Source organism: Podarcis filfolensis (assembly GCF_964270895.1).
Source record: "Podarcis filfolensis genome assembly, chromosome: 3".
NCBI classification, from domain to species: Eukaryota; Metazoa; Chordata; class Lepidosauria; order Squamata; family Lacertidae; genus Podarcis; species Podarcis filfolensis.
In genome coordinates this window covers 103,134,798-103,150,366 of record NC_139606.1, presented here as the reverse complement: position 1 = coordinate 103,150,366, position 15,569 = coordinate 103,134,798, and the positions used below count along the sequence as shown (strand labels likewise).

General features: G+C 44.6%; 1 protein-coding gene across 1 annotated transcript in view; it reads right to left on the bottom strand.

Annotated features, from left to right (window-relative positions):
• Nucleotides 1–15,569, bottom strand: part of TTC7A (tetratricopeptide repeat domain 7A) — a 185,034-nt gene that overhangs the window by 63,549 nt on the left and 105,916 nt on the right. The window contains exon 16 of the mRNA XM_083605066.1: nucleotides 746–862. Coding sequence (XP_083461192.1) covers nucleotides 746–862 — 117 coding nt within the window. The remainder of the gene's footprint in view (nucleotides 1–745; nucleotides 863–15,569) is intronic.

The window sequence follows — 15,569 nt, the reverse complement described above, 5'->3', positions numbered from 1 at the left end:
ATACGTGAGCTTTGGCGAAAAGATCACGACTGCTTTGCTCGTCCTCTGGCCCTGCTGTTGTTACGTTGCAGTAAGCTAAGTCACAGTTTGGCTTAGTGTTACATCCAAACTTATGGTTTATCTCCGGGTGAGCCGCATCCTATAGCCAAGGTTAGTTTCATGGTTTGACTGGGGGAGGTAAACGACAAACCCAGGTTCAGACATAACAGTAAGTCAAACCCTGGTTTAGCTTACAGCAGCATGACAGTATGAAGACCGGAGGAGGAGCAAAGCACCATCTTTTCTTCAGGAGCACACACATTGACTTGCTCATGCTTCAACATATCATTACAAAGACACTAAAGTGGTAAGTCTGGGTTGCAGCTTTGCCACTTCAGATGGCAGGTGAGGGGGTTACATGACATAATGGTCCTCCACACAGTAAGTACCCACAGAAAACCATCATATCAAGGAGAAGAGTGCAACCTAACCTCTCCAACATTATTGAAAATTTTAAAAAATAATAATTTAACCATACATAAAGTGTTTTCTTTCAAGACAAACACATGCACAGATGTTAGGTCTTTTATGTGGTCATCCACATGGCATTAAAATAAACTTGGAAAAACTTTTACATTACAGGTTAAGCTCACACCCAGAGGGTATACTTCAATCTAAAAGCAATAAGATAATTTATCCACAGTAGTACAGATGAGGCAACCTCAGAGAGAACAAAAAGCAACACCAATTAGAGGCAAACTCTTACCTGAGCTGTGAAACGTTATGAAGCATCTGCCACTGGTGCAACATTTGCCTACAGGTCACTAAAGCTTCTTCTGGGCCCTTGTGCACCAATTCCAGTTTCACTTTGGTGAAGAGTAAACTGCAAGAAGGGCAGGGAGAAAGGGAAGAAAATTACGATTTCATTTTACAGGCACGTCTTTTATCAAGGGAAGCATTTCCACTTATGAATGGATGGAGCTTAGGGACTTGCCACCATGCCAGATTTAGCAATGAATAGTGAACTTGGGTGAACTTGTAGCCAAAATGGACCCACTGAGAAGCAAGAGGGATGGATAAGAACAAGACAGGAGGGAAACTATAATGCTCTGGGACAGTGATGGTCAAACCTGGCCCTCCAGCTGTTTTGGGACTACGATTCCCATCCTTCCTGACCACTGGTCCTGTTAGCTGGGGATGGTGGGAGTTGTAGTCCCAAAACAGCTGGAGGGCTAAGTTTGGCCATCTCTGCTCTAGGAGATACTAAATGTCTGAGAGCGATGGCAACAAAAAACTGTTGGTAGTGGAATGGAATAGGACAAGGCATGGTCAACTAGGAGAACTCCCGCTGTAACATTTTGTTGCACGTCCTACTTGATTTCTAGGTAATTCCACTGTCACCATACACTCTAATTTCTCTCTCTCTCTCTCTTTTTCTTTGCACTTTAGTACTGCAAACAAAACAGCTCCTCCAAATGGGTAGAAGAGTGTGAAGTTATACAGCGGACGCTCGGGTTGCGAACGTGATCCGTGCGGGATGCACGTTCGCAACCCGCAGCAGCGCATCTGTGCACGCGCAGGTTGCAATTCGGCACTTCTGCGCATGCATGACCGCCGAAACCCGGAAGTAACCCGTTCCGGTACTTCCGGGTTTCGGCAGTCCATAACCTGAAAAAAAGCAACCTGAAGCATCTGTAACCCAAGGTATGGCTGTACTTAAATGAAAAAGCCTCCAAGATTATCAGGAACAAGTTTAAAGACAAAGTATTGGTGCAAACCAGACCCCTTGCTCCCTTAGGCTTGCCACCCATTCTTTAATTCAAAGAACAGTAATACAACATTTTAATATATATTTTTAAAAGCTACTCATTGAAATAAGCAATGGGCTGCAATCCAAAAACCATCAGGGACGGTGGTCCCAGCATCACTCCATTGGTGAAGACCACCAGCTGAATATGTGGCCAGATGGAACAGCTACCGGCAGAATCCCTTCTAGCATCAGCCAGCAGAGAGCCCTGGAACACTCTGCCCTGAAGTAGAGAACTTAAAAAGAATGTTTATCTCAGCTCCTCAAAGGTTAGTGGAATGTCACTATCATTCCTCAAAGATGCCAGAGTTTCCAGATGACTGTTTACTTTGCAAGCTGCAAATGAGGTTGCAGTTCAACCTGCCAAGCAGGAATGCCAAATGCACGACATGGAAACAGACACACACATCCCTTCACCAGACACACAGGGTGAGTTGTGGTTCAGAGAGTTCACACATAATATATCCGTATATGCATACGGTCAATTCTCATGTCTTTTTTGCCAGGTTTTTTCAAAGTAGAACCCTGGCATGGGTAACTTATTCAGTGCATTACAGTCCTCTTTAGGCATTATGAAAAGGGGACTGTAAACGCACAAGGAAGTGTGCTAGTCTCAACCCTCTCCATCATTGTTTCCATCGCCTTGCAACTCATGGAAGGCAGCCTTCCTCATAATCTGTGTCACAATCCTATCAACATTATTTTGCCTTTACAAAGTTCCTAATATGTGCTGTGTGTTGTAAAGAACTTGGTAGTCACATCACATCTACTATCTATCTGCTCTTATTTATTGGCATAACTAACAAGTCCCATATTCATCTTCTGCATTTGATGGGTGGGGAGAGGAAAGTTGGTGCCTGGTGCTTGGTAGTGCCTGGTGCTGCCTTTTATGACCACTAGGTTATCCCTTGTTGAAGGGAAACTCCCCACTGGAGTAGAAATCATACATCAAACAGATGGAAAGCTCTTCAATCTGAGCAGGCTGAAAGCAAAGAGTAAGGTTACCATAACTTCCATCACAGAGCTTCAGTATGCTGATGACAACGTAGTGTGAGCACGCTCAGAGGATGACCTCCAAACCATCCTAAATACCTTTGCAGAAGCTTACGAAAAGAAGCTTGGCCTATCACTCAACATCCAAAAAATCAAAGTGCTGAACCAACAAGTACAAAATAACCCCTCTGCAGCGCCAAAATCCAACTCAATGGTGTAATGTTGGAAAATGTCAAACACTTCTCCTACCTAGGCAGTTATCTTTCCACAAGGGCCAACATTGATGCTGAAATCCAGCATCGCCTGAGTTTTGCGAGTGCGGCTTTCTCCGGATTGAACTGCAGAGTGTTTGAGGACAGGGACATTCACAGGGAAACCAGAATGCTTGTTTACAAAGCTATTGTACTACCAACCTCACTATATGCTTGTGAAACATGGACCACTTATAAACGCCATCTCCAACTCCTCGAAAGATTCCACCAACGGTGTCTCCGAAAAATTTTGCACATCACTTGGGAAGAAAGGCGAACTACTATCAGTGTACAGGGAGAAGCAAAGATCACCAGTGTTGAAGCAATGATTCTTCAACATCAACTTTGTTGGACTGGTCATGTTGTGCAGATGCCTGATGATTGCCTTCCAAAGCAACTACTCTATTCCGAACTTAAAAATGGAAAGCGTAATGCTGGTGGTCAGCAAAAGAGGTTTAAAGACTGTCTAAAGGCAAATCTTTAAAAATGTAGTATAAACACTGAGTGGGAAACACTGGCCTGCGAGCGCTCCAGTTGGAGAACTGCCTTTACCAAAGGTGTCATGGGCTTTGAAGACACTCAAACTCAGGACACAAGGGAGAAATGTGCTAAGAGGAAGGCATGCTTGGCAAATCCACACCGTGGTCAACTCCCGCCCGGAAATCTATGTCCCCACTGTGGAAGGACGTGTGGATCCAGAATTAGCCTCCATAGTCACTTAAAACTGTGTTTATGGAAGACAATCTTACTCGGTTACGAGTGATCGCCAAAGAAGAAGAACCCTTGCCTCTGCCACTAGCACAATGCAACATCGACACAAAGCTTTAACAAGAGCATTAAATTTTAAGCCAAGTAAAAGATGCTGTTCTAGCTGCTGCATTCCAAATCTCTTTCGCTGCCCACAGTTGCAGCGGTTATAGCAAGAACTAGAGTTGAGCACTAAGCGCCACAGAAAAGGAAAGGCAACAGAGCTGTGCTTAAAATGTCATGCATTTGAAACATAGACAGCCTGTCAGATTGCATTTGCTTACCTGAAAGATTGCTTCTTCCCACCCATGGCCTCCCATGACAGCACCATTCCATAGGAATAATGAAATTGTCACTCAGCAGTGGAAGATTGGTTGAATTTTAGAGACTGAACATTTGCGAGAAATGGATCTCTCCAGCTAGCTACAAGGACAGTCACTGATTGTTCAGACATGCATGTACAATGTTGACACACGTTTTAATTTGGTTTTCAGATTACCATCAATTCTAATTATCTGGTGGATATTTTAAATAGTTGTTTTAACTGCTGTTTTTGGCAGATAATTTTATTTACCCTTTTTGCAAACCGCTTTGAGGATGGATTACAATCAAGCAGCGCATGCAATCTTGTGAAATGCAGAAATAACATCCGAGCACTTTTACAAGGCTAGGCATGCATGGACTCCCAAGGCATTTATTGATCAGAAAATACATTTTATTTAATAATGGTTTGTTTCAAAGTTCACAAGTGACTCTGTACACGTATTTAAAATTAAGAGCTGCCACTTGACTAGAGTTTGGATTATCTGAGGGTTTTGAATGTCCCCTACCCTGCGTCCCCCAAGTCCATTTCTATAACACCATGTGAATAATTCAGGTTGCCCTGAAGGAGATCTCAGTGTTATTTTATAGATATGGGTGTGCAGAGCATATATTATAGAGAAGTGAAGCTGGAAGGTAGAATAATAGTTCTCTGTTAGAAATTTCCCTAGTACTGCTCCAGGTTTCCTCTGCGCATTGCCTTGTATTTGTGTGAATAATAACACCCTCCCTCTGTTCCCGTCCTTCTCCTTCTCCCTTATCTGGCTTTATGCCACTAAAGAGAACTTCTGGGCAAAGCGTTAACTCTGTCAACTGGCATGACTCAGTCTTAACGGCCGGTTTAATTTCCACATGACCTTTTAACTATGAGTGGTACCATTAAAGTGTTGAGGTGGATTTATCAAAGCTAAACACACACATGTATATTTAATAACTGTATATATATTATAGGTTTCATGGAGGAAAATAATTTGGAGGGGTGGGGGTTGAGCGTCCATAAAGTATTGGTACTTCTTGTGTCCATAAAAGTGCTGGTCGGGGAATATATTTTCTTGTTTGTTCTCTAACGTAAGATAGTCACTTACTATTAGGGCTGCCAAATGTCCAGGAATTGCTCAGAAAAATGGCGCCTGGGTGGATTTTTCCTGAATCGGCAAAATGTCTGAGGAAACCCAGACATATGGCAGCCCTAATAGTAAGTGCTATTGGGCTATTTTTACAAAATAAGAATAAAGAAAGCTGAACAGCTTTTGACCATAAAGAAAGGGGGGGAAAGGTCAACAACTCCATCTGGATTTTCACTTTTGGGAATATGGCAACCCTACTTACTATGTTGTATTGTTTTCTAGATCAGCCTGGAAGCAACAAGTAACATTTAGGCTAGAAAAACCTCCAAACTTAAAATGAATCCCTGGCTTCTTCTTTTTTACTGGCTCATTATTCAGTATAAAGGAGGAAATGGTATTTGAGAGGCTACTGGGCAAGATGATGGGAATGTGATGAGCATGTCAAGAACATAAATGGCCTTCCCTAACAATATGCTCTCCAAGTGTTTTGGGCTCCAATTCACATAAGCTGCAGTGAATATAGGTAATAGTCAGGGATGGTGGGAGATTGTAGCCCGAAATATCTAGAAGGGACCAGGTTGGAGGAGGCTGGTATGTGGTTATGAGTGAAAAAAAGACAGTCACGGAACCAAGAAATTACACAAAACAAAAGAATTGCCGTGAAAATCCCTGAAACGAGAAGTAATCGACTACAGAATTAAATTAAATAACAAAAATAAAAAAAATAAGGAAAAATTAACCTAGAATTAAACAAAGACTTAACAAGATGCTGGCTACAAAACTTGTTTCACTGAACTAATCAGTTTCCTGAGAAGGAAATAAAGAAATTATAAACCTTAAATGATTTTAAACAAACTCAAGAGTAGGGCTGAAACGCTTTTTTGATTTTTGTTATTTAATTTAATTCTATAGTCGATTACTTCTCGTTTCAGAGATTTTCATGGCAATTCTTTTGTTTTGGGTATGTGGTTATGAGCTGGTGTATGATTGAAAGACCCTGATGTTGGGAAAGATGGAGGGCACAAGGAGAAGGGGATGACAGAGATGGTTGGACAGTGTTCTCGAAGCTACCAGCATGGGTTTGACCAAACTGTGGGAGGCAGTGGAAGACAGGAGTGCCTGGCGTGCTCTGGTCCATGGGGTCACGAAGAGTCGGACACGACTAAACGACTAAACAACAACAAATGATTGAAAGGATGGAGGAGGACAGGGGAGGTCTGGATTCCAATCACCATCCAATCACAAAGTTCACTGAGTGATACTGAGTCTCATTCTACCTCAGCATAGTCCACTTTGCATGGCTGTTATGAGGACAAAATGGGTCATAAGCACCCTGTATACTGCCTAAGACCCAAGAGTGGAGGAAATAAAAACGCAGTAGGTACATTTAGCATAGATGAGTCTTAAGCGTTGAATGTGAATAGATGATTTTCCCCTCACGCTGCTGGCAACAGAACTGCTCCCTAAAATCCCATTATTTTATGCAAAAGGTATTCTAGTACCCTCTCATTATCTTCGCTAGCGCTTGCTTTTTATTAACCATACGTTTGATTCCAATTGTTCCCTCAGTGTAGAAGTTCCTCCTGCTGCCACTGTCTTCCCATCTGGGCCCAGAGTATTTGCATACCTTGAAATCCCATTAGACCATTTCAAAAGCTCATACATTTCTGCCCCTTGCTCTGGGCTGCATTCAGTTCCTTCTTTGTTTAAAATGACAGGGAACACAAAGTATTTATGTTCACAGTAAATCAAAACTACCTCTTTCGTTCTTCGTATTGCTTTGGCACAATTGGGTGTGGGGGGGAGCAAATCAGTGGCCTTCTTCAGATTCCAGGAAGTATAATGCTTCTTTTGCAAAGGAGACAGAATATATGAACTGCTTCACCTTCCCATGGAAGGTATCAAGAAAGCAGTGTCCTATTTCCCAAAAAAACCCCCAATTCCCCATAGACCAAAGGCTGAGATCACAACTGTCTCCTGCTCCCTAGTACGCAGCTCTTTATACTAAAGGTAAAGGACCCCTGGACGGTTAAGTCCAGTCAAAGGCGACTATGGGGTTGCGGTGCTCATCTCGCTTTCAGGCCAAGGGAGCTGGTGTTTGTTCACAGACAGCTTTCCGGGTCATGTGGCCAGCAGGACTAAACTGCTTCTGGAGCAACAGAACACCGTGATGGAAACCAGAGCGCACGGAAATGCTGTTTACCTTCCCGCTGCAGCGGTACCTTTTTATCTACTTGCACTGGTGTGCTTTCAAACTGCTAGGTTGGCAGGAGCTGGGATAGAGCAACGGGAGCTCATCTGGTCGCAGGAATTCGAACCACCGATCTTCTGATTAGCAAGCCCAAGAGGCTCAGTGGTTTAGACTACAGCGCTATCTGAGCATCAGACAATGTTCCCAAAATTTCTCAGATTCATGAGAGTGGAGATGTGGGTGATTGGGAAGAACCACTCATGTAGCTCTCCCTTATGGAGGGCAAAAGTAGAAATGACGAAACTGTTGGAAAAGCATCTTTTCACTCATTCGCCCCATTCACACACAGAACCATAGAGTTGGAAGGGACCCCAAGTGTCAACTAGTCCAACCCCTTGCAATGCAGGAATCTCAACTAAAACATTCATGACAGATGGCCCCCCCAATCTCTGCTTAAAAACCTCCAAGGCAGGAGAGTCCACGACCTCCCGAGGGAGATTGTTTCATGGTCAAACAGCTCTTACTGCCAGAAAGTTCTTCCTGATGTTTAGTTGGAATTTCCTTTTGTGCAACTTGAATCCATTGGTTTGAATCCTACCCTCTGGAGCAAGAGGAAACAAGCTTGCTCCCTTTCCCATGTGACAGCCCTTGAGATATTTGAAGATGGCCATCATATCTCCTCTCAGTCTCCTCTTTTCCAGGCTAAGGAAACCTGGAAGCTGATGGCCGTGTTGTCTGACCATTGGCCATGGTGGTTGGGGTTGATGGGAGTTGCAATCCAACATCTGGTGGACACCAACATGTGGAAAGCTGGCCTGGACCAACTGCCTGCAAGGAGGTATGGTGCTGGAAGAGCAATTTTTCTCAGTCCACAGCATGAGAAGCTACACCTGTGGAAATTCCCTCCTTCCTTAAGTATTAAGGGTACAGAGGTCCTGTCAGTGGCGTATCGTGGGTTGTCAGCACCCGGGGCAAGGCAAGTAATTTGCGCCCCCTAACCCATGGATTTGCGCCCCCTAACCCATGGATTTGCCCTAACCCCAGATGTTGCGCCCGGTGCGGCCGGCCCCCCCTGCACCCCCCACGCTACGCCACTGGGTCCTGTCTTGTCTTACATAAGTAGAAACACAAAAGAGCTCTCTCCCTATTACACTAAACCTCAGACAAAATTAAGGGGGGTGTAATTTAGCTCCATAGGTTGACTTTCCCCCCCAGCTCATTCAGTAGTTTGTTGATTACCACAAGAGTCTTCTGCTACAGGAGTGTACCTCACGTGCTTTTTCTGTAATTCATTTCACGTGTTTTTCATCTATTACTGTGAGTGTTGCTATTTCTTTCAATAGCACCTTCTACTTGTTATATTGTTTATGGGTCCCATTTATTTTGCGGGGAGTTTTCCTACTGAATAGGATGGTCCTATGTAAATACCTCCTGAAACATAATCTCAATAAATATAGCTAAAAGTCACTTTGACAGGTTTCCTCAACCCTAGCCGTGCATTAAAAGTAATGTTTACTCTCAAGTTTGAACACAGGTTTCTTTGAGGGCAAGACAGCTTCCAACGGGTGATGCCGAAACTGATTTTCAGCTTAATTAGAGATTTCTGGAAGCTTCTCGTAGCCTTTTCAGACCCTCTTTAAACCTATACGTTAGACAGGATGCGACATAAACAAACCTGCTCTTTTCACCTTGCTTCCTGAAATAAGCCTGACTTTATAATGCCACACAAGAAACTGTTCATGTCAAGCTATGGCCCCGCCAAGGGAACAAGGGCAACTTTGTGGAGCTTAAGCCTGTGGCAACATGCAGCAAAATCGTTCACTGAGAAAACGTGGAGCCTGGTTGTTTTCCTTTCCTTCCTTGATTATAAAGGCAGCCTGCCAGGAGCTTGAATGGAAACCTGAATCTGGTCTATCAAAAAGAGCAGGTATGAAGCGTGATGCTCTTAGGGGAAGGTGTGGAATGGATTAATAGGGCAACTCCTGGCTGCACTAAACTCATCTCTCTCCCAATAAATGTCACCAACCCAGGTACCAAAGCAGTTTCAGTGCTGTGACCCGGCCTGAAGCCAGACTGGAATACAGTGAAGCTAAGTATTTTAATCAATTGATTTAGATTTTTATCCTGCTCTTTATCCAATGATCTCAGGGTAGTTCACAATATATTCTTTTTTTAAATGAAGGCTAAACCACAGAGCCTAGGACTTGCTGATCAGATGGTCGGTGGTTCGAATCCCCGCAATGGGGTGAGCTCCCATTGTTCAGTCCCTGCTCCTGCCAACCTAGCAGTTCGAAAGCATGCAAGTGCTAGTAGATAAATAGGTACTGCTCCGGCGGGAAGGTAAACGGCATTTCCGTGCGCTGCTCTGGTTCGCCAGAAGCGGCTTAGTCATGCTGGCCACATGACCCGGAAGCTGTACGCTGGCTCCCTCAGCCGATAAAGCGAGATGAGCGCCACAACCCCAGAGTCGGTCACGACTGGACCTAATGGTCAGGGGTCCCTTTACCTTTAAGTATCAAATGCTACACTGTCGTGCTGCGGTCTGACGCAGTTTCACTTTTGTAAACACAAAAAGGAAGGAGACCTGAAAGGTGCACAGAAGATCATGTCTTCCCCAAAGAATTTAGAGTATTAAAACTCAGAACAGTCGTACACAGTATCTCAAATTAAACTCGTTTTGAGACAGTATGGGGAATAGTTCTGGCTTCTCCTCAAAAGTACACAGTCTGACACAAGCCCTCAGACTTTTAACACTCAAAATGCACCAGGCAACAACTTGTCTTTCATGCACCTTTGAGATTTTCTCCCTTTGTATTCCTGCATCCGATGATTCCCTTTCTTCCCGGCCTCACACATTGCCACAAATACTCCAGGGTCACAAGTCAAGTGTGGATGACAGACCTGCATCCTTAACAACTCAGGTACACACGTATGCATGCCCATCTGCCGTGTCTTTTTTATTCCAGAGCATCTCACAAAATGGATTCAGGAAGAAATATCCTTGCTACCAGGATATGAATGGATGCTTGGAAGAAAAATAATCACAGCCTCCAAGGAGAGAAAATAGAAAGAACGGTGGGGACAAACGCTTTTTTAAAAATAAAAATAAAAATGGGTAGAAAATAAAAATGATAGGGGATGAATCATCTATAGGTGCCCAGAACACTGATGCAACTACCGTCCTTACAGCAAAATATCACATTTGGTGCAGGGAGGAGAAAACTCACAGGCTCTGTAACAGTTCCCTATCACTGGAATATTTCCTTCTGGGTAGCGTCACTGACTGAGAGCCAAATTTTGATCTGCCACCAGAGCTTGAGATTATTAATCACCCAGTTCAATTGATTAATGTTTGCAGCTTCGCGGGTGCCCTTTGATGTCTCTTCTGGCCCTACCATTTGAAATTAACAATTATCCCCTTTGTCAGGCCGTGTACGAAGGAAGGAGTTATAGTTTCTTACAGCTGTTATCTTATGACTCATATGTATCTCAGCAGCAAAACCATGTCACAGATAAATGCGACATCATGTTCTGGGAGCCGCGGAAATCAGATAATGTATATAGGAGAATGCTGGAGAAGTGAAGATGGTATTAGTTCAGGACCAATGTCACCTCATATCTGCACACACAGAGAGACAAATAAGGGAGGCAGACTGGAATCTTCAGGCACATGGCAAAAGCAGAGTTGAAGTGTGCACAAATGATAAGCCACAGAATATTTATAGTATATCTGCATAAATTATGCAGGGAGGAGAAATACTAACTAGTAAACAATCCTTGCAGAGTAGCAATAGAGAATTCTCCTGCCTCTCTCCCCTCCTATCTTTTAGTAATAAAGAATTCTTAATAGTCAGCCAGGTATAAAGGTAAAGGGACCCCTGACCATTAGGTCCAGTTGTAAACGACTCTGGGGTTTACTGGCCGAGGGAGCCGGCGTACAGCTTCCGGGTCATGTGGCCAGCATGACTAAGCCGCTTCTGGCGAACCAGAGCAGCGCACGGAAACGCCGTTTACCTTCCCGCCGGAGCGGTACCTATTTATCTACTTGCAGTTTGACGTGCTTTCGAACTGCTAGGTTGGCAGGAGCAGGGACCGAGCAACGGGAGCTCACCCCGTCGCGGGGATTCAAACCGCCGACCTTCTGATTGGCAAATCCTAGGCTCTGTGGTTTAACCCACAGCGCCACCCGCGTTTAGTAATAAAGAATTCTTAATAGTCAGCCAGGTATAGTTACGTATAATTCTGCCATTGGCCGTATGATGTCACTTTAAGCAGTAATGGTTTCCCCTAAAGAATCCCGGAAACTGCCATTTGTTGAGGGTGCTGAGAGTTGATAGGAGACTCCTACTGCTCTCACAGAGCTACAATTCCCAGAGTTCCCTGGGAAGAGGGGACTGATAGTTAACGTCAGTGTTTTCCAAACTTGGGTCTCCAGTTGTTTTTGTTTTTTGGACTACAGCTCCCATTATCCTTAGCTAGCAAGACCTGTGGTCAGGGATGATTGGAATTGTAGTCCAAAAGCAGCTGGAGACCCAAGTCTGGGAAACATTTCACTATGTGAATTGTAGCTCTGGAAGGGCTATAAGGGCATCCTAAGAACTTGCAGCATTCTTAACAAACTACAACTCCCAGGATTCTTTGGGGGAAGCAACGACTGTTAACGTGGTATGACAATGCTTTTTCAGTGCATAGTGAAGATGTGACCCAGTTGTCTTGATATGCTCTCTCCCCTTTCCCACTAGAAAAGTATATTTTTTAAAAAACAAAACCAACAACAACCCAAGATATAGCTTTGCCAAGCACAAAAAGGAAGATCAGCTTAACAGGTTCACTTTTACCTTTTAAAATACACCATGTGCTGTGTTCAGATCATGTGAATTATTCAAAATCACCTCCTGGTTACTATTTTTGGACTTTTGTTATTATGACAAGGGCATCATCTATGCACTAACATCTATTTGAGAGCCAATTCTTCACTCTCCATGCTCAAGAAAGAGTTAGCAGCAGATTCTGCAAAATCTCAAAGTCTGGAGGTATTTGGGGGCGGGGGTGGGAAGTGAACCCACAGGGTATGTGAGCAAACCAGCCCATGATAATTTAATAGCATGTGATGTTGGCTTCGTGGGTGAAAGACCATATGGATTCCTTCACCATGACTGGAAGGTTCTGGAAATCCAAGGCTATACCTGAAGGAGCATCTCCACCCCCATAGTTCAGTCCTGACACTGACGTCCAGCTCCAAGGGTCTTCTGGTGGTTCCCTCACTGTGAGGTCAGGTTACAGGGAACCAAGCAGAGGGCCTTCTTGCAGCAGTGGAGAAAGCCACTCGACTGCCTGGGGTGGCAAACCCCAGGGGCGGGGCGATCCGCCCATAGGAGTGGGGTGCACCGTGGGGCCTCCAGAGTCTGCCTGCCTCCTCCCACTCAGCTGCCGTACAGCTGGGGGGGGAGGCTGCGGGCGGACAGTTTGGGCAGCGCGAAGCCTGCGCATACCCAAGCCACCATGTCCCTCCCAGGAGAGCCGTGTGGCTCGGGCGCGCTGCAGCCCCTGCGGTGAATGTCGCCCGGCATTTTGTCACCCCCATCAGTGGTGACACCCAGGGCGGCCCCACCCACCACACCCTTCTTCCTCCGCCCCTGCCTTCTCGGCAGCGGAACACCCTCCCATCAGATGTCAAGGAAATAAACAACTAGTCATACCTCAGGTTACAGACGTTTCAGGTTGCGTTTTTTCGGGTTACGGACCCGCCGAAACCCGGAAGTACCGGAACGGGTTACTTCTGGGTTTTGGCGGTCGTGCATGCACAGAAGCGCCAAATCGCAACTCGTGCGTGTGCAGACGCACTGCTGCTGGTTGTGAACGCTGCAGGTTGCAAATGTGCATCCCACACGGATCACGTTCGCAACCCAAGCGTCCACTGTATCTCACTTTTAGAAGACATCTGAAGGCAGTCCTGTTTAGGGAAGTTTTTAATGTCTGGTGTTTTATTGTATTTTTAACATTCTGTTGAGAGCTGCCCAGAGTGGCTGGGGAAACCCAGCCAGATGGACAGGGTATAAATAATAAATTATTATTATAAATTATTATTATTATTATTATTATTATTATTATTATTATTATTAGGCTATGGGAGCAAGTAGTAAATGGGAAGTTCTCCAACAGCAAAAAGGGTGTTGTTGTTTTAATATACCACTGATTTGAGTCAAATAAAAAGCACGGGTGCTAATTCTTTCAATAATACTTCATTCCCACTGAAGATGGGAAATGACCATTCAGCCTCTGCTTAAAAACCTCCAAGGAAGGAGAGTTCACAGCCTCCTGAGGGAGACAGTTCCACTGTTAAACAGCTCTTAGAAAGTTCTTCCTGATGTTTGGTCGGAATCTCCTTTCTTGTAACTTGAAGCCATTGGCTCAAGTCTTACCCTCCACAGCAAGAGAAAAAAAGTTTGCTCCAAATAATAATAATAATAAAACTACAATGCGGTCGGGACATATTCTGACCAATCAGAACCCACTTCTGTTGTTCAAATATCTGCTCAGTGCAGCCTTTGACCTGTCAGTCATGCTCTGTCTACCTTGCTTCATAGGGTTAGGAGCACAGAAAGCTGGTCTATGCGGCTTGGCTGACTGGCAGTGGCTCCCAAGGGTGTCAACCAGGATTTGTTCCGACCCCTACCTGGAGATGTTGGGAATTGAACCTGTGACCTTCTGCACACAAGCCTGATGCTCCCCCCCGAGCTGTGGCCCTTCCGCTCAAAGGGTTTGCTACTGAGAGGGTGCACTGAGAGGGGCCACTAGGGGCACATCGGAAGATGGCTGACAATAACATCTCTCCGACCCACACGAGGTAATTAGGAGGCTGTGATGGGTGTAAATAGCCTCCCTACCCCCCCCAAGGTTGTGGGGGGCTGCCCTTGCCTGCTGTGCCCTACACCACCCCTGAATTGGTGGGGATGGGGGCACTAGGCAGAAAGCCCTCCTGTGGATCTCGGCGCTCCTGGACGCTGTCTCTGATCCGCGCCTCTAGCTGCAATAACTTCAAAAGAAACAATTAGGAGGAATCCAATGCACATATTTCAAGGAAGGAGGGGGAGTAAAGACTGCTAACTGAAGAGATCTCTGATAAACAAGACGAGTCGGAGGAACAAGAATAAATCATGAGAAGATCACCAAGGCTCGGTATGGCAAAGGGACTGGATGGGGGAGGGGGGAAAAACTTTCCTTTCTTTCCTCTATGTGATTAAACAAGAATCCCCCCCCCACAAGTCAGAAATGCCGTTTTAATGACTTAAGCTGTGGATTTATGTCTGTGTGGAGATAATTTTCTAACCAAAGCATGTTTCAAGAAGAGCGTGGAAAGTATAAGAGCTTTGGAATGACGCAGTTAAAAATACCGTCACCATGTTGGCAAGTTCTGTCTGAGGACTTAAGTCTGGGAGGAGGAACAGAGATGTTTTTATATTATGGGTGAGACTCCTCAGAGGGACTTAAGAGCGACAGATCTGCGAAATTAATGATGGAAAGAGCGATGTTATTTATGAAAGCGATGATATATGGAAACCATCTTGATATGAGGATTGGACGAACGGAAAAATTCACACAGGATTATAATTGGTGTTTATCGGCTTAAGGAGATTATCAGAAGAGATCATAAGGAAAAAAATTAAAAAATATACGAACAAGATGAGATGTGGAAACAGCAAGATAAGACTGGATAGAATTATGAACATTATTTGGACTGATTTGGATATTAACGCAGTAGCAAGAAGATGATCGGAATCCCCCTTCGGAACTTGAAATATGGGTCCCCTCAACAAAAATTTAAAATTCGGCTTTGTAATTCGGAATTTATGTGATGTGATTTGATTTGATTTGATTTGATTGGTTGGCTAATAAAAATTATTTTTTTTAAAAAAAGAGAGAGGGTGCAATGAAATATGATTGCATCATCTCCCTCGAGAGGATTAGGAAAGAGATCTAAAACAGACGAACAGAGAAAAGAAGCAAGCTGCTCTGGTGGTGGGGAGTTTAGCACCAAGCCTTTCCCAGATACGAAACGGCTCTGCAGCTCTTTGTTGCCTTGTGCATACAGACGCCCAAAGCGCAGCTGCCTTGTTGCAAAAGGAAATTTTGTTCTGACTGTCTCCAGAGCCCTGCGGCAGATCTGCAAGGTGTCTGAGGTCACCGCCTGCAGCTCTAAATCTGAGCCAAGA